Below are 17,286 nucleotides of genomic sequence, written 5' to 3' on the forward strand. Positions count from 1 at the left end.
GAGGATGGCAAACACCATCGTCTCTGGGTGTTAGACAGGTTTGCTCACGTGTGCTTGCCAACTGATGAAATGTATTCAACCAAGAGGAACATGCTGGTGGCCTCCTTCTGCTGTGTGTGCTGGTATCTGACCCGTCCAGGACATGCACGCCTTCACCATGGGAGCCTCCGTTGCAGCTGCTGCCTTCAGCGCAGAACAAAACCCATCCATTGTGGCCCCGGCATTCTTACAGGATTACTCACAGGTGGTTCAAACCTTGCCTTGGAGTCAAGTCTTTCCTTGAAGATTTGTCTCCAAGGTAAGATTTGAACTGTCTGTGTGTAATCCTGTAAGACTTGAAGGCACTTGTGGCCAAAAGTCATTTTCTCACAGAGTTCCTGCTGGGCGCCCAGCCAGAAAGTCTGTCACCAGAAGCCAGGAGTCAGGACCCTAGTGCTAAGGCTAGCAGCAAGGGGAGCAGTGTGATCTGGAAATACAAAAGGAGAAGGACAAAATGCCAAGGAGATGGCTTAAGAGACATGTCGTTGCACATGGGGTACTGGGCTTGGGGAAGGAAGCAGGACTCGGCTCTCAGAATCTCACTGCGCTTTGGTAACACAAGCTTCAATCAGAGTCTTTGCACTGGCAGTGATGCAAGTACCACACAGAATTTGTTTTTCTAGGCAATAAAGTGAATAAATGTGTCTCAAAGGCTGCAAAGACTGGTTTGGCTGGGTTGGTGTTTTACTGTGGTCAATAGTTTTTTATCAGATGCTTTTACTTGTCACATTTTCTTTGGTAGCAGGAACAAGCCAGGGAAAAATATAAATGATGGGGCACCAGAAGACATGCAGCCAAGGAGATCACTTGTTTGGCTGGATCCCCTCCTGCACAAGGGAGGCTTTGTGCAAGCTCACAGAAGCACCATGTTCCACTTGCTGTGGGCAGAGCTGGAGGCAGCCTGTAGGCTTTGTCTCCGTTCAGAGTCTGGCCAGCTTTGTTAACCACAGAGCTTAAAACTCATTAGTTCCAAGGCTGCAGCCAGGCTGCTGCAGCTCCTCACGAGAGGTGCCCATCTCCCAGCAATGGTGTCAAGGAGGCAGCTGGCCCTTTTGGAAAAGGAAGAGGCTTGGGCTGGCCCCAGAGAGGGTCCCGTGCTGCCTGTGAGAGCTGCCATGGGGGTCATGCTTCTTTGGCAGTGCTGGCCTCCTCTGAGACCTGAAAAGTGGGAAGCAAACGGTGTCAGCAAACTGGCCAGCCCACAGCCCGTGGGTCAAGGACACGGGCTGGTCATGTTTCCACCAGCACCTGGTCTCACGCAGGTTGTCTTTGACCCTTGTTGATCCAGATAACATGAAATAAGTCCAGTCATGCTCACAGTAATTCAGGTGCCTCTGGCTCAGGCAGTGTCACTGTCAGCTGCCAGCATCACCTTTGGAACCATTCTGTTTGCAGTGACACCGGCATCATGTTGGGACAGCCCAGTCAGGGATCAGGGACCAGCCTTGGAGTGGCACCCCCATGGGGAGGGCAGGGTGAAACCAACCCTCAGAGATGTTTTCCTGGCTCTTGCAGGGTTAAGTGACCCCTTTTGGCACAAATCAACTACAAACAGGCCTTGAGAGCATCAGCTGCCTCCCAGCTGATCCCCACGGCATTTCAAACACAACATCACAAGAGCCAGGGAAAATGGACACGAAAGGCCCTTCTCAGTGGGACAGATAAGCACTAATAGAGTTATTGGAGGGACACACAGAGAGTACTGAATCTCCTATGTGCAGGACTGGCCATATTTAGGGAGAAGACAACAATTGTGAAAAAAACATCCAAGGCTTCCCTTGGATCCCCCTGTCCCAAACAGGCCATGGCGTGGACCCTGCCCTTGCTAATTCTGCATATAATAAACATGTATTCAAATGCTGCGAAGAAATCAGTTCAGCTGACACTGCCCTAGCCTGTACACAGGTTTAAACAAGTGCTCAAACCTGGATAGCCCTCCAGCCTTCTCCCAGCACCATTTCCCTTGGCTGTCCTTATACCCAGTATTGCAGAGGGCGCTCAAGACAGTGGTCTGGGCATGTGCATCTTCAACCATGGCAGGCCTCGCCAGGGAGAACAGTGATCCAGGGATAACCTACTGGGAGCGTGTCAGCCCTCCAGGAGCCCCAGATGCCTTTGCTTTCTGCCTCTCACCAGCTCCTTTCACCCATGGCTATTAATTAGTGCATACAAGGGGTACTGTAATTTCTCTTTCTCAACAGTTTTCTCACCATTGATAGAAAGAAGTAGTTTTCACATCCCTCACACCATCCCACCTTCTCTGTCCTGCTTTCCAAAGGCACACATGGCCTTTGATGAGCTGAGAAGGGACTTCTTGTCCCCACCAGGAACTCCCCATTGGAAAGCCCAGCCGCAGCTGGCCACAGACCAGTTCCCACGGGTGGTGGCACTGCAGGACACGCAGCGCAATCTCTTGGCCTTCGGCTCCAACCTGAATGAGCACTGGATCCTCAGCGCCACATCCAGCCTGCAGAGCAGGTCCGTGCCCTGCAAGGGGTCCTGTGTTGCCCCAGGCAATGCTTGGGAATCAGGAGGGAGTAACACCCCCTCCCAGTACTCAGGAGGGTCTTGTTGCTGCCCAGCAGCTAGGCGAGCATCTTTCAGTCAGAGCAGGGGCAGGCAGAGTTTGCCCCAGGCTTTTGCTTGCACCCAGTCCCCTTCATCCACCCCACGCAGGCAGCAGGTGGTGGCCTTGGTTGGACTGAGCGCCATGAAGAGGCAACGGGAGGACCGGCACCAGTATTCCACCAGCACTGTCATCCCCTACAAGGACTTTGACAAGGTGATGCTCAACAACAATATTGCTCTGCTCAGGACAGCTGCCCCACTGGCGTTCAGCAGCATCGTTCAGCCCATTCGCTTCCCCCAGGGGAGCCTCTCTGCCTCAGACCTCATGAACTGCTGGGTCTCGGGCTGGATCCATCCCATCACAGGCAACCTCTGGCTCCTGTGGCAAAGAGCTCCCTCCAGCAGGGTGGAGAGCCACCTTCCCACTCCCTCCTGCCAACGGCCCAATAGGACAAAGGGGAACGGGGCTTGTCCTGGGAGGAAGAAGCACCCACTGGTCACCCATGCCTGTTTTTTGGAGGCTAGGGGCTGCCCAGAGCCACAGGCTCACAGTGGTCCCTTGGCCAGGCAGGGGAAAGTGCTGCAGTGACTTCCTGAGGACGCTCTCTATGGTGGACATGGATCTCTGCCTGCTATAAAGGACTGCTGCAACGGCACGCTGCAGCCACAGGGACGCCGACAAAGTGGCTGGCTGTTTGGTAAGGGATACAGAGTGCCAACCCACACCAGGCAGATATTCAGCCAAACCATCTCCTCCTCATTCTGCTTGTCTCTGACTCCAGGCTGGGAGAGCAGCCAAAACAGTCATTGGGCTTCTGCTCTGTCCTTACAGGAAAAGATCCCTTTCACACAGCTTGCAAACAGCAAGCGTGGGAGACTGAACGTGTGGTACCCATCTCTGCGTGACCTGCAGGGTGTGTGTCTCCCTGCAGGCCTGCAGGCACTGCTCCTGGTCCCTGGACCTCTCACCCTGCTGGGGCCTCCAAGGGCCTTTGATGTGGCCAGGGTCAAAGATGCTCAGAAGGCAAAACCAAGAGGGGTTCCTTGTGGTACGTACCAAAGGATCAGGCGTGGGTCTGGGCTGATGGGGACATGAAGAGACACAGGGAGAAATGCCTGTCACTTCTTCTGGGGCACACAGGGACATCATCAGCCCAAAGGCAGCCAGCCCCCTGAATCAGTGATGCTTTGCTGCCAGTGATGATAAAGGACCGAACTGCTGTGATCGGCCCTCCTCTCACCCTGGTGAAGTCCACAGCCACTGAGAGCAATGGCAGGAGGGATACTGCTGAGACACAACCCTGCCCTTTTTGTCTCTCAAAAGGGTGATGCTGGCAACCCCGTCATATGCCAGATTAGAGGGACTGAGAAATGGGTCCTGAAAGTGAGGGCGGCATCAGATGCTACGGGCTGTTCCTATACACCCCAGTGTCCTACTACAGCAACTGGATTTTGGCCACCATGATAGGACCTCCCACGTTCCCCACGCTAGTCAGAGTGTAAGCTGATCTGCAGGCTCCACCCAAAGACTGGGAAGAGGCTTCCAGACCAGCAGTGAGGATATTTCAGGAAGTTGGTTTCAACCCCAAGAAGGAAAGATGACCTGAAGTCATCTGAGGCTGAGCCATCTGAGATGATTTTTAACTCCTGCAGCAGGAAAACGCTTCCCATCTCCAAGGGACACTTACACTTGCCCCAGGTGCTTGGGAAAAGGGTAGCTGCTCTCTTCTTGCTGATTTGTTTCTTTAGGTAAATGAAGTACTCTTTTGCGATCAGAAGGTCTGCTTGGTTCATGCATGCCATGTTGAAATGATTTGCCTTATATGCTCATGCTGCTCTGCTCTCTTCTATTGTCAGTGCACGCTCAGAGATGTTGAACTCCCACATCTCCCAGGGAATCCCCTCTGGTTCCTCCTTCATTAAGTGATCACCAGGGCTTGCTCAGAGAGAAAGGACAGTTCCTGTGAACATGTCAGATTTGATCACCAGAGAAAAACTGCTTGTGATGATGGAGGGAGGGGGGAACACCCAGTGCAGAGCTAGCTGACCTAGCAGGGCCAAGCAGTGGCGCCTGGTGGAAGCCGGCACGTGCTGGGAAAGACCAAAGAGACGGCCTCACAACGGAGCCTTAGGTTTCTTTATCATTTCATGCAGAAGTGGTTTCACCTCCCTGCAGCTTGCAGGGTGCTACGTTCACCCACTTGACAGCAAAATTCCCCACAGGCTTGGTTCCTTCTGCAGCTTCCACTGCCCCCTTGCAGCATCAGACAAGCCTAGTGCTGGTTACCAGACATCTTGACCTGGTTCCACGCTCTGCGGTAGCTTTGCAAGGACATCTGCAAGAGGAGAAAGGGGAAGGCCTTAATACGTTCAGACAGCAGTGATATGTTGTGGAGAAAGCTGCAAGGCTATAATCTAGCCTGGCCTAAGCTGCTGTACTGCTTGCCCCTTCTGCCCCCGCTGCTCCCACGTGAGATCAGTGCTCGCTGTGGCATGCTGAGGAGAGCTCCGACAGATCTGCACCAGCTTTGGTTTCTGTCCTGAATGCCCCAGAAAGCCTGGAGACCCCACACAACAGCACTGTATAAAAACCTACAGCCCCTTGCATGGCAGCAGGGGTGTTGGACATGCCCTGCCACAAAGCGGCCGGCAAAGAAAACAGGTTTATAGCCTCACTCTTATCCCAGGGACAGCTACAGGTTCCTTCTTTAGCCTCTTGAGCCCTCACTGCTCTCTGGCTCCCAGAGGCTGGCAGGACTCTGGGCACTACTGCATAGACAGCCGGGGTCTCCTGGTCAAGGGGAGCACCTGGGTAAGAAGGGATCTGCTTGTGCAGACAGGCCTGCAGGCAGGCTGCCCACCAGCTCTGGGGTAGCCACAGCTGGACCCCCACTTCTGAACCCACAGCACTGGCGCTGATGGGTCAAGCCCAAATCCATGCAGTTCTGACCTCTGAGGAACGTCGGACCACATAAGCCCTGTCCATTGTGGACTGGGGTGCCGAGTGCCTAAGTGCTGGACAGGCACAAGCACAGAGCCTTTTCCATCCCAGCCACAGCTAAGCCCATCTCCACTTGAGAACAAGCAGGGTGCCAGGAGTACAGGACCACACTATCCATCCCATCCACCCCAGGCATTTCTCTCCCCACACTGCTGTGCACGTGAGGCAGGGATACAGACATGCCCTGCTACATCCAGGCTTTGACTATGTTCTTCTGTGTTATCTCTCCACCTTCTCCCAGGCTGCAGGAGTTGGAGCAGAAGGAGAGTCAAAGATATTCTTGCAACTTGGCCAGAAACTCACATTCAGATCTTGGCTAGTCTTTCCTTATCAGGAAAGGGTCAAGATACAAGTAAGAAAGAAATGCCTGAGATCATCAAAGCAGACTACAAACACTAGGGAGCCATCAGGAGCTCTAGAAAAGGCCAGTGCAGGTTACATATGCAGAACCGGAAGCACATCAGGCTCCAATATGTCCCCTTCTCCTTACACACACAACAGGCTTCAGTATAGCAACAGCCTGATGGTGCTTCCTGTCAAATTACAAGCTGTGTCCTTGCCTTGGCTTCCCCTCCGAGTTAAGTCATTAAAATTCAGCCTCTGTCCTTCGAGTAGGGAGTGATTGCTGCCCTGTAAACAGGAAGAGCCTCTGGCTCTGCCAGGCACCAGTGGAACCACCACACGAGACTCTCGCACATCTTCCCAGTGCATCAGGAGCAAGCGCTCCAGTCCTCAGGGTGGGCAGATGCACCTCCACTGGGACCCAGTGCCCAGCTGGCACATGTCCAGGCTGCTGCGCACCCAGCTTGGTCTCGCTTACCTCAGCAACTGCCACCTTCCTCTCCCAAGCCCGGAGGCTGTTTTTGAGGTCAGCAACAGCCATCTTCTTCTGCACGTAACTCAGCACAGGGGGGACACTGTAGTCTGAGAGCTGCTTCCGCAGCTGCCGATTCACTCTCTCAGCTTTGGCTCGTTGCTGCCAGAGGAATAGGGACAGAGGGCAAGGAGATCTCAGGGAAATGTCCCTCTGCCAGACAGTGGCCAGTCCTCCAGGGAAGCAGGCAGACAGGATAAATTAAACCCCTGGCACTGTGAGGGGAAAACAGTGGGATGCAGCCACCAGTGTCTCCATCCCTGCCAGGCAGCACAGCTAGGGAACCCCTTGAACCTGCTTCCCAAAGCTGTGGTGTCCCCGCCAGGCTATATGTCCCCTGATTGATATGACAGCAGTGCCACTTCTCCCTGAGAAGGACACTGCTGATGAAAAGGTCAAGGAAACAGAATTTCAAGAAGCCAGTGGCAGGTACCTGTGGAGCCAGGGCCAAAATCCATGCCCTGTTTTGCAAACCTGCCCATGCTCACTGGCATCGGCAGGAGCCCTGGGACTTGCTCAGACCCAGAAAGGCACAGGTACCCTGCTCATTGACAGGCCTTGAATGGGCATTGGTATCCAACATACCACAAAAAGTACCTTCAAAGAGTCCTCCCAAGTGGAGTCTTGGGGCCTCCCAAATCGTCCTCTTACCTCCTCCACCAGAGCAGCTTCTCTTTCAATTTTCTCCAGCAGCTCCTTCCTCTGGGAGATGTCTTTCATCAGAGACGTGGATGTTTCCATGGCGTCCTGCAGCTTCTTCTGGAACATGAGAGTAGGGCAGCATCAGCAGGCACAATGGCAGCTCCCAGCCACCTGCAAAGCCACCTCTCCACTCCTCCAGCTTGGTTTTGGCTGGCAGTGCAGGAGCTCGTCTCCCAAGGGAGTTCTGCGGCACCACTGATCCCCTGCAGAAGGCAACGTCATGCCCTGGTCATGCAGCTACCGCTTTGTTATGTCCTCGTGTGTCACACCACAGCACAGCCCACAGCAAGCAGCTGGGGTTTAGGAATGCCCCAGACAGAACGGCTGACCGGTGAGAAGCAAATACACCCAGCTGAGACGCATTTTTCACTGCTAAGAGCAGAGACTCAGAGTGACGGCTGCAGCTCATGCCATCTTTTCAAATACAACAGGCTGTGTAAAAAAAGTAATTTCCTGTGCAACTCAGCACCAAAACTCTTCCATACTGGTATTTTCCCCTGCAGTGCAAAACAACTGTGCTGCAAAGCAGGAACCCCACCGTCAGGCTGTAGGCAATCACGAATGAGTGCATCACTGCTTTTGGTGTGTCGCTCGAACTTCCCAACTGAACTGCTAAGTCTGTGGGAAGGCAGAGAGGTGTTCGCCATCCTCTGAGACAGGGAAGGATGTGAGAGCTGTTAATCAGCTGGTGTGTGACCCTCAGAAACAGAAGAAAGGCAAAATGGAGGTGCTGGGAGGTTCACTCACTTTATACAAGTTGAGGACTTGGCCAGTCTTCCCTGAGGTCAGTTTTAGCTGCAGCAGCTCCTCCTTCTTCTCATCAATCTTCTCCTGGTACTGGGCATTTCTAACATGCAGCTGCTGCAAATGTACCTCACGGAGTGTCTGTCCCATCTGCTCCTTCTGCAAACCCCAAGGAAGACGAGCTGCAGGTTGCTGACCAAAGCCGCATCCCAAATAAGAGAGCTTTGCTCTATGGGTAAAGCAGACCTAAAGAACAGAGTCTTCAGCCTGGCTGCAAACCTGGGGCTTGGGGAGAAATGCGAGACGCAGCATGCCACCGAGCCTGTGCTCTGTGTCCTAGCTTAGAGGGTCCATGCAGTGCAGACAGGTCCCCTCTGGCAAGGCTCCTGCCATGCCAGCAGCAGCCAGTCCCCAGGGAACTGCTCTGATCCACCACACATCTTTTCCAGGGCACAGAGAGGTCTGACAGCTTCCACTCCGTGAGACTTCTGGTCTCATCCCATGCACGCAGACACATGCCAGGTTTGAACCTGGGCAGAAGACAGTGCCCTTTGACAAAGGCAGCAAGGCCAGGAGCAGAGTAGGAAGGTAAGGAGGAAGAGGGCCACGCATCTCTACACAGACCTGCACTGGGCTGTACTCCTTTCATTCTTCAAGGGGCCATCAAGGCCCTGCTTCTCCTCAACTGCTGCATGCACCTGCCTGAGCTGCTGCTGCAGCGTCTTCTTGTTATAACCCTTAGGCACAGAATTTTTTTAAGTGCAACTTCCCTCCCAGCAGATCCTAAAGAAAGGCAGCAGATTATAGCAGGACAGTAGAGCCTGGGGAGGAGAAAGAGCACCCAGACCCGATTCCTTATGGTGCGGTTCCACTTCATTTCATCCATACTGCAGCCTTCACTGCTGACTTAGGAAAGAGCCCAGCAAGAAACGCTGCTCAGCATCACCCTGCCCCAAACATGGGGGCATGGCCATGCACTTTCCCAGGCTCTGTTAAGGGCCCTGCATCAGCTGTGCTCCCGGACTGTGCTGCAGCTCAGCAGCCCTATGAGCACCTGGCCTGGTCACCGACTGCCAAGTGTGACAAGGGCTGTCCAAAGAGATTTGCTAAGACAGTCTGAAAATGTGATGTAGGCTCCACAGGAGTATGGGAGTTAGTTTTTTCCCTAACCAACATACTTGTCAGATGACAGACCAGCCTCAAAAGTTGCCATGATGCGCTGACCCTCTGACGGTTCTCCTCCTCCATGTTTCTCAGCTTCTCAGAAGCTACGATACTCACTTTCTTGCTGGAGATGGTGCTGATCATGTCTTTCTCAAAGCCACTGATGGCTTTCTCAACATCACTCCACCAAACACTTGCTTCTTCAGTGACTGCCTGTAGAAATAAAGCCACATAACAGCCAAGAGGTGGTGACTTCCCTTACTCAAACAGCTTTGGGAACAGAGAACACTGCAAAGGACCAGGCATGCTTGCTCCTGGCATTATTAGCATTTCTCCCGTGGCAGCACTTTCACCCTGTGCAGCTCAGGGCACATGGTGGAGGCTCATACAGCACTGCTACTTCACCGACTCAAAAAGAATAAGCAAAAAATCTCTTATGTGCCTGAGCTTCAACATCTGTCCTCCATCCTGACCTACAAACATTGTCAGCCTGGCTAAGCCAACACAAGACAAATTGCCACCCTTTGTTTACTGTGTATGCCCTGTGGCTACACAAGAGGGACAGGCTGCCTGCTTCATCCTTCCTGGCCACTGCAGGCAGCATCAGGGGTATGAATCAAATGCAGAGGTCTCTCCTTCCCCAAAAGCTCCTGAGCATCTTGGCTAGGAGGAGGTCTTGGCAGCCAGCACAGGGCAGGCAGAGATGGTGGTACAGCCACAAGGAGCCTGCAGCAGGAACGTAGCCTCTGAGACTTGGAGGATGCTCTGAAGAAATCCCAGAGATGGCAAAAAGGCAGACCCCAGAGAGGACTGCATGGAGCCCAGGCAAATCAGGAAGCTTCTGGGAGCCAATAGAACAAAAAATACAACTGGCACAAAAGGCACCTTCAAGAAGCTGACAAAAAGGAGATTTTTCTTTTGAGCATTGACTTTTTCATCTCACCCAGCAGATCTGAGCTTCTCTACCTAAAAATCTTCCCCTCACCTTATTAATTCCTGCCATAATAAGATCCATCTTTAGACACTGGGCACCTCTGATCTCTGTTGGTGTACTTGCCTTCAAGAACAGTATGAGGTCAGAGGACACTTACAGCTCCCACTCTCAACCCAGGACCACTCACACCAATGCTCTGCTATGAACAGCCCTCACCGACCAAGTCTGTCTCACTGCCTGAGGGACAGCACGTTGAAAGAAGTGTGAAAAGTAACAGGACTGTTCAACGCCCTGGTGATCATGAGGGTCCTGGAGAGCCATACCTCAAGGTTCTGCAAGGTCTGCCCCAAGTCCTTCTTCATTCTCTGAATCTCATCCTTCACCTCAGCCAGCTCACATTTCTTCTCCGCTGCCAGCCCTACAGAATAGTCTGTCGCACCGTGCAGCTTGGATTTGTACCTGCCACATGACTGCAACAACCAAGGAACAACAGAGATGCCATTAGAAAGCCAGCACTGGCCAACTGTTGCTGCACTTGCCTGTATTCAGCAAGAAAATTATCTCGATGGTCACATTAGAGGGATTCCAGCTTACAGCAAGGACAAGGAAGCCTCTCCAGAGCAGAGATAACTGAGGACCACCCTGGGCTGACCCCATCTGTCCTCTCATCCACCCACAAACCCCTCCTACACAAGCACTTTCAGTTCAACTAAATAGGCAAATCCAGGGCTAGAGGTTAAAGCCAATGTGACAGCTTCATGCGGGCAGGTAAAACACCTCTTTGTAGAGAAGATGATAATTGTTGTGTAGGACAGATGGGGTCTCCTACTACTGCCTGAGTCAGATGCCCTGAAGAGCTGAACTTACTGCAGCATGGAGTAATACTCCATTACTGGAGTACACTCTCGAAAGAACTGACACCACTCGGGATCGATTCCCAGTGCTGTGGGGACACAGTGAGGCAGGCACTGCTTTGCGGAGGGCAAGCGCTCCCCTGGCCAAAGGCAAAGTTTCTAAGGGCTTAGTCTGGGACTAACCAGGAAGTGGCTACTTTGGGCTTGAGCAGCTGCTAAAACCCAGTGCAGGATGCTGGCAGAAAGGCACTCCACTGCAAAGCATCTAGAGCTTCTGTTCACTGTGTCTCTGGTGAAAAGGCAACATTCAGGCCAGGAGGTAAAAATCTACTCCAAAAGCCTGTTCATGGCTCCGGCAAGAAGAAAGAGAGCAACGTGCACTCAGCAGAGGGACCCAAGCGTGGATGCACACAGGTTTGAGCCAACGTGAGGTTCCCCAGGAGAAAGGAGAGGAGCAGAGCCTCACAGACCTGGCACAGCCTTGGGCAACTCTCCTGCTTTCTTGGCACCATCTTCGCTATTTGTTTAACTTCAAATTTTGCTGTGTGTGGGTTAATTCATCCCAAATCTCCCTAGCACTCACTGTTCAGGAGGACACAGTGCTGTCACGAAGGGAAAAGACAGCATCAGCTGGAGGAGGAGAAAGGAGAAGGCAGCCTGGCCTTTACACAGGGTGCAGGAACAGCAAGGAAACCCAAACTCTTATCCCTGTGAGATCAGCAGCACCTTTTTTGCAAGCTGGTGTCTAGATTAAAGGCTCATCACTGTGAAGCCCAAGTCAGAGGGCTGTTGGGGGACTTTCTTCAACACATTTCAAACCGGGGAGCTTGCTCGCTGACCTCCTGTCAGGTGAGCGCTGAGATGGGGAGGTCCTGGGTCTGGGCAGCAAGGCTGCGAGGTGGGGGTCAGGCTGAGCCCTCGGCCGAGCTAAGCACCGCGTTGAGGAGCGGTTGAGTCAAAAGCAAGTGACCGCAGGGCAACAGCGGCCAAGCCCAATGGGGTGGGAGGGCCTGAGGTCACCCCGGACCAGACGGGTCCGGGGGCTTGGCCAGCCCCGCTACTTCCCGCACCCGAAGGAGCCGGCAGAGCCTGGGTCCTTCCGGGGACGTGGGACGGGAGAGCGGCCAGCCTGGCTCCAGACCCCTCCCACAGCGAGGCAGCACCCGCGGCCGAGCGACCACCGGGGCCTCTGGGGACTGTGCCCGGCGCGGAGGCAGCCGGGGACATCCTGCCCGGCCCCGCCCGGCCCCGCCGGCCGTTAAGGCCCAGCGGCGGCCCCCGCGCCGCCCCAGCTCCTGCAGCCCCCAGCGGGGCCCCGCAGCCCCCGGGCCCCCCCCAGCCACACCCGGCCGCCAGTACCTGCCGCTGCGCCCGGAGCCGCGGCAGCGCCGACGGGCTCTGCTCCGCCATCGCCGTCTCCTGGCAACGCCGGGGCGGCGCGCGCGGCCGGCGGGGAGCGCACGGGTGGACACAGGGGGGGACACGGGACACGGGACTGGGCACAGGACACGGGGGTGACACAGGGATGCAGGCGGACGTGGAACATGGGGAGAGGAGGCATGGGACATGGGGGGGACAAAGGACACCGCCCCGGGGGGACATGGGACATGAGGCATGGGGACAGGAGGCATGGGACCCAGAACGTGGGGAGGAGGCATGGGACATGGGGGACAAGCGACACAGGCCAAGGGACACATAGGACACAGAGGGACGTGGGAATAAGCGTCACAGGGAACACAGGGACGGGGGCATGGGGACACAGCAGGACATGGGACAGGGGACAGAGGGACATGAGTGAACACAAGATACGGGGGGACACAAGGACAGGGGGCATGGGAAGACATGAGCATAAGGACACAGGGGAATACAGGGGCACAGGGACAGCGGGCATGGGGATACAGGGGGACACAGGGACAGGGGGCATGGGGAGACATGGGCACAAGGACACAGGGGAATACAGGGGCACAGGGACAGCGGGCATGGGGACACGAGTGGACATGGGACAGAGGACATGGGGGGACACAGGGACAGGGAGACTGAAGAGACATGGGGACAGGGGGCAACGGGACGTGGGCACATGAGGACATAGGGGCAGGGGGCATGGGGGGACACAGGGCCACGGAGATACACGACCACACACATACAGCCACACGTGGTGTCTCATGTACACACACGTGCACACGCACATATATGCACACACACACACACGCAGCTTGGGTCCTGCTTCTCCACCCATGCAGGGGTCCCAGCAGGGTCCTGCAGGCCTCCGGGCTGGGGGAATGGTGCTGCTGGAAGGGCATGGGGGGAGGCAGCCCCCAGTGACACAGCTGGCCCCCTCCCAAGGGTCCCTGAGCCCCCAGCGAGGTGCCTGCGGCACAAGCATATCTACGGGGGGGTTGGATGGAGCCACACAGGGGGGTGCAACGCCAAAGGGGCAACCCTCCTTGGGGGGGTCTCCTGGCACGCGCGTTGTTCCCACAAGCTCCTGGTTAAGCACTGCCTCCCAGATCCTACTCACCAGAAATGCCAAACAGGATCCAGCCTGTCAGCTGGGCGGCGAAGCCTCCAGAGGGCTGCAGGCAAGCACTAGCCCCCAGCTCACATTTGAGGTCCATCTGCACCATGGACGGGTTTTTCTGCCTATGACGCTGCAAATCTTCCCCTTACAGACTCTGCTTTATCATCATCTGGCTGTAAAACCAGGGGGAACCAGTAGCACCAGTTCTGAAGGCAGCTACCCTCACAGACATGGCTTATTTTAGGAGGTTTGTCAAGGTGTGGAGCATCATTTCTAAGTGTCCCTGTTGCTGGATTCAGACTGTGGCACAGTGATGTGCTCAGAATTCCCTGTGCTGGATGCTAAGGACCATCAGCAGTGGGTGGCAGGTCTATTTAAATGTGCCTCTCTCCCCCAAAAGTTGATGATATGGCTGGTGATGCATCTCCATGGCTTTTCTGGGACGAGGGATGCGAGTCAACCCAATTATAGAAATGGGAGAAAAATCAATGCCCTGGCAATGCTGGTCCTATTTCTGGCCAGAACATGTCAAAACTCATCTTCAAAACGCATCTTGAGTCATAATGGCATGCGATCCATGGGAGGAACCATGTTTCCCAGCCTCATCAGGTGCAGGGGTGAACACCTCTCATTGCAGGATCTTCATCACATACAGAACGTGATGCCAGAAATCAATAATTTTGAGATGAGGGAGAGGGGACAGCATGTATGTGACACAGCCTGGAGGTCCTCTTTGCTTGCAGGGTGGAACAGGGATCCCATGGAAGAGCTTAACATGGGGACATGAATTAAAACCTGTGTTAAAAGCAGCGCTTGTGTGAGCTGGCTGATTAAGACCGCAGAGATAATTATATGACCAGACTGCCGGTCTCTGCACTAGCCCACGTTTTGTGTGAGACAGTCAGTATTTCATCATACAGTAGGAGGGGAAGAGGCAGTTGAGTGACCCAGGGAGCCATGATGGGATGGTGGTCAGGCATGGCATCTCTGGAGGGTCCAGCAAGGTTGTGCTGGAGGTTCTGCAGCTGCAGGTACATGGGGTGCTGATTTTAAGAAGTTTATAGCTCTGTCCAGCTGCACAAAGCTTTTCAGAGGTCGGCAGGAGACCCACGACATCTCTGCCAGAAGATTTATCCCTTGCCAAACACTAGGCTTCAGAGCTCTGAAGTACCTTCAGGACAAGATCTCCAGGTGTTTTTAATGGCCTAAAACATATTTTCCCTAACTTTGCTCTGGGAAACAGCTGGACCTTTCCAGCCAGATTTGAAAATAGTAACAATAATTAAAAAAAAACCCAGCTCACTAGCATTTCAGAGAAAGTAGGTAAAGCTTGGCAAACTTCCCTATAGCTGCAAACAGGGCTTTTTGCTGTGGAAGCACTGGTCAGCATCAGAAACCAGCAGGCAGCCCTGGTTCCCACAGCTGGGCAGGCGAGGCTGGAGGAGCTGGCAGCACACAGTCGGCTTTCATGCCAGGAATCAGCCTGGCAAGCTGTTTCAGTAGCCTGCCTGTTTCCTGCTGGAAAGTGCCGAGGAAGATATCACCGGTGATGAAACTGCTGAAAACCCAGCGTATTCCACTGGGAAAATCATCCTTTGGAAAAATTTTAGTCAACTCGACTTTTGAGTAATTATGCCCAGATGGCAGCACTCGGTGAAATGTGAATCTCCCTTTTAAGGCAGGATTTTACTGGGGTCCCATGCAGAATTTACTGGGACAGAAGGACAAGTTAGCCCTGCAGCAGTGCAGCTCTAGCTGAAAAAAGCATACGCACATGCTGGTATCACGGTGCTGCTTTAAACCTATGACTCAATGGCTTTGCATATGTTGTCATAAGTTCTAGTTTATGCAAGGGCTGGCTGCTTTGCTTATGTATTTCTGCATCTCCTCAAGGTCCTCGGAGATGATATTCATTTTCACTCTGCAGTCCTGGTAGGAAGAGGCCAGTTAAGCTGGACTCTGGACGTGGCAGACTTTCCCAAGGACAGCTGATTTTTCTCTTGCTTCGCTAAGACAGGTTTAGTGGGAGTGGGTGTCCAGCTTGTCTTTTCTCTCCAGCGCCGAGTGCCCTGGGAGAGCAAGCATTTTGAAGACATCTTCCTTGTTTTCCAAAGATCCTGTAAAAGTCTTGCCTGGACTGCGTTCAGTTAGGACCCAAAGTATAAAATGATCAAATCTTATTGGGTTTTCTCATCATTCAGGCTCAGGCACCTGGGAAGCTCACTGGGTTTTACAGTGTGCCATTGACTCGACATGCTTACCTTTCCAGGGACAATTTCCTTAGGTTTCCTCCAAACCTCAAAGCCCAGCACTTACATCAGGTGTGAATCAAGGATGCTGTGGGTCCTTTTCCTTTCTTAGCACCCAAAGGAAAAGAAAATCATCTATGTGCTTCCATCAGGCAGAGCAGCCTAAGGCTTTTCTTCTCTGTTGACAAAGTGCTGCTTTTCCCATTAATAGCAATACCAAGAAGTGGAGAATCTGCGTGCAGTTTGAAGGCTCCAATCTCACCTTGGTTTGGACATGAAAGTGCATACCTAAAGAAAAGGAAGGACAGTGGTGGCCCTGTGACCTGATGGCTGGAAAGGCTCCTCGGCAGCTAGTACAAAACAGCCTGGAGCCAAGTCTAGTTTCCAGCTGAGCCTAAGCTGATGTTTGGAGGCCAGCCAGGAGCAGCTCCAGAGTAAGACCAAGACACCCGTGTCCCGAGCTCTGCTCTGTCACCCGTGGGCTGGTGGCTGGTGATGAGACACAGCTCGGGGAGGTGAGTGTGGGCTTGGGGAAGGGCTGGAGTTGACAGTTCCCCTGGGACTCACTGGGCACCAGGAGATGAGGGCGTGAGGTGAGTTGAAAACTGGTCCAGAGGGTGGCAATTAGTGGCACCAAGTCTAGTTAGAGGCCAGTCACTAGTGGTGCAACCCACAGGTCAATACTGGGTTCAGTCCTGTTGGGAAGAAGCTTTCCTAAAAAGGACTGGGGGTCCTGGTGGACACAAAGCTGAACATGAGCCAGCAACGTACCCTTGCTGCAAAGAAGGTGAATGGTCTCCTGGGCTCTGCATTAGGTAAAGCATTGTCAGTCCAATCACCATTGTTAATGACCTGGATGATGGGGCAGGGCGCACCCTCAGCAGGTTGGCAGATGACACCAATGTGGGAGGAGTGGCTGATAGTCCAGAGGGTTGGGCTGCTGTCCAGAGGGACCTGGACAGCCTGGAGAAATGGGCTGGCAGCAGCCTCCTGAAGTTCTCCTGAACAAGGAGACATGCAAAGCCCTGCTCCTGGGGAGGAACAACTCCGGGCACCACTATACACTGGGGGCCACCCAGCTGGGAAGCAGCTTGAAAAAGCTGCCTGAAAAGGACCTGAGGGTCTTGGTGGACACCAAGCTGAACATAAGCCACAAAGAAGACTAGTGGTGCCCTGGGCTGCATTAAGCAAAATGCTTCCAAGAGATGGAGTGAGGGGGTGCTTCCCCTCTGCTCAACAATGGTGGGGGCACCCCTGGCATGCTGTGTCCCATGCTCGGCTCCTCAGTACAAGAGAGATAGGGACATATTGGGGAGATCCCAGTGAAGGGCCATGAAGATGAATGAAGGACTGGAGGGAGGGTGCAAGGAAGATGGAGCCAGGCTCTTCTCAGCAGTGCCCAGCACCAGGGCCAGAGGCAATGAGCACAAACTGAAACCCAGGAGGTTCTCTTTGAACATCAGGAGACACTTTTTCACTATGCAGGTGACTGAGCACTGGAACAGGTTGCCCAGAGGGGTTGTGGGGTCTCCATCCGTCAAGGTATCCAGCAGCTGTCTGGAGATGGTCTTGGGCAAGTGGCTCTGCAAGGGCTTGGCCCAGATGGCCTCCGGAGGTGCCTCACCTCAACCAGCCTGTG

The 17,286-nt window shown here is 53.9% G+C and overlaps 2 protein-coding genes across 2 annotated transcripts; one reads left to right on the forward strand and one right to left on the reverse strand.

The window, feature by feature from the left end:
- Positions 1–2,323: 2,323 nt before the first annotated feature.
- Positions 2,324–4,209, forward strand: PRSS54 (serine protease 54). Its single transcript, XM_086468801.1, has 6 exons — positions 2,324–2,517; positions 2,716–3,013; positions 3,248–3,305; positions 3,540–3,631; positions 3,932–3,991; positions 4,123–4,209. The coding sequence occupies exons 1-6, from the start codon at positions 2,324–2,326 to the stop codon at positions 4,207–4,209; spliced, it is 789 nt and encodes a 262-aa protein (XP_086324927.1).
- Positions 4,210–4,880: 671 nt separating this feature from the next.
- Positions 4,881–13,504, reverse strand: CFAP263 (cilia and flagella associated protein 263). Its single transcript, XM_086468802.1, is given in 10 exon segments — positions 4,881–4,943; positions 6,429–6,584; positions 7,134–7,241; positions 7,932–8,087; positions 8,627–8,698; positions 9,123–9,305; positions 10,350–10,496; positions 12,240–12,375; positions 13,113–13,248; positions 13,399–13,504. Coding segments are annotated over 10 exon segments (1,263 nt in total).
- Positions 13,505–17,286: the final 3,782 nt, after the last annotated feature.

Source organism: Leptosomus discolor, chromosome 8 (genome assembly GCF_034619465.1).
Source record: "Leptosomus discolor isolate bLepDis1 chromosome 8, bLepDis1.hap2, whole genome shotgun sequence".
NCBI classification, from domain to species: Eukaryota; Metazoa; Chordata; class Aves; order Leptosomiformes; family Leptosomidae; genus Leptosomus; species Leptosomus discolor.

Excerpts from the sequence above, each read along its gene's own strand:
- PRSS54 (XM_086468801.1), top strand. The coding sequence starts at position 2,324 with ATGGCCTTTGATGAGCTGAGAAGGGACTTCTTGTCCCCACCAGGAACT. Across the intron at positions 3,306-3,539 it reads ACAAAGTGGCTGGCTGTTTG|GCCTGCAGGCACTGCTCCTG; the intron begins GTAAGGGATACA and ends GTCTCCCTGCAG. Across the intron at positions 3,632-3,931 it reads GGGTCAAAGATGCTCAGAAG|GGTGATGCTGGCAACCCCGT; the intron begins GCAAAACCAAGA and ends GTCTCTCAAAAG.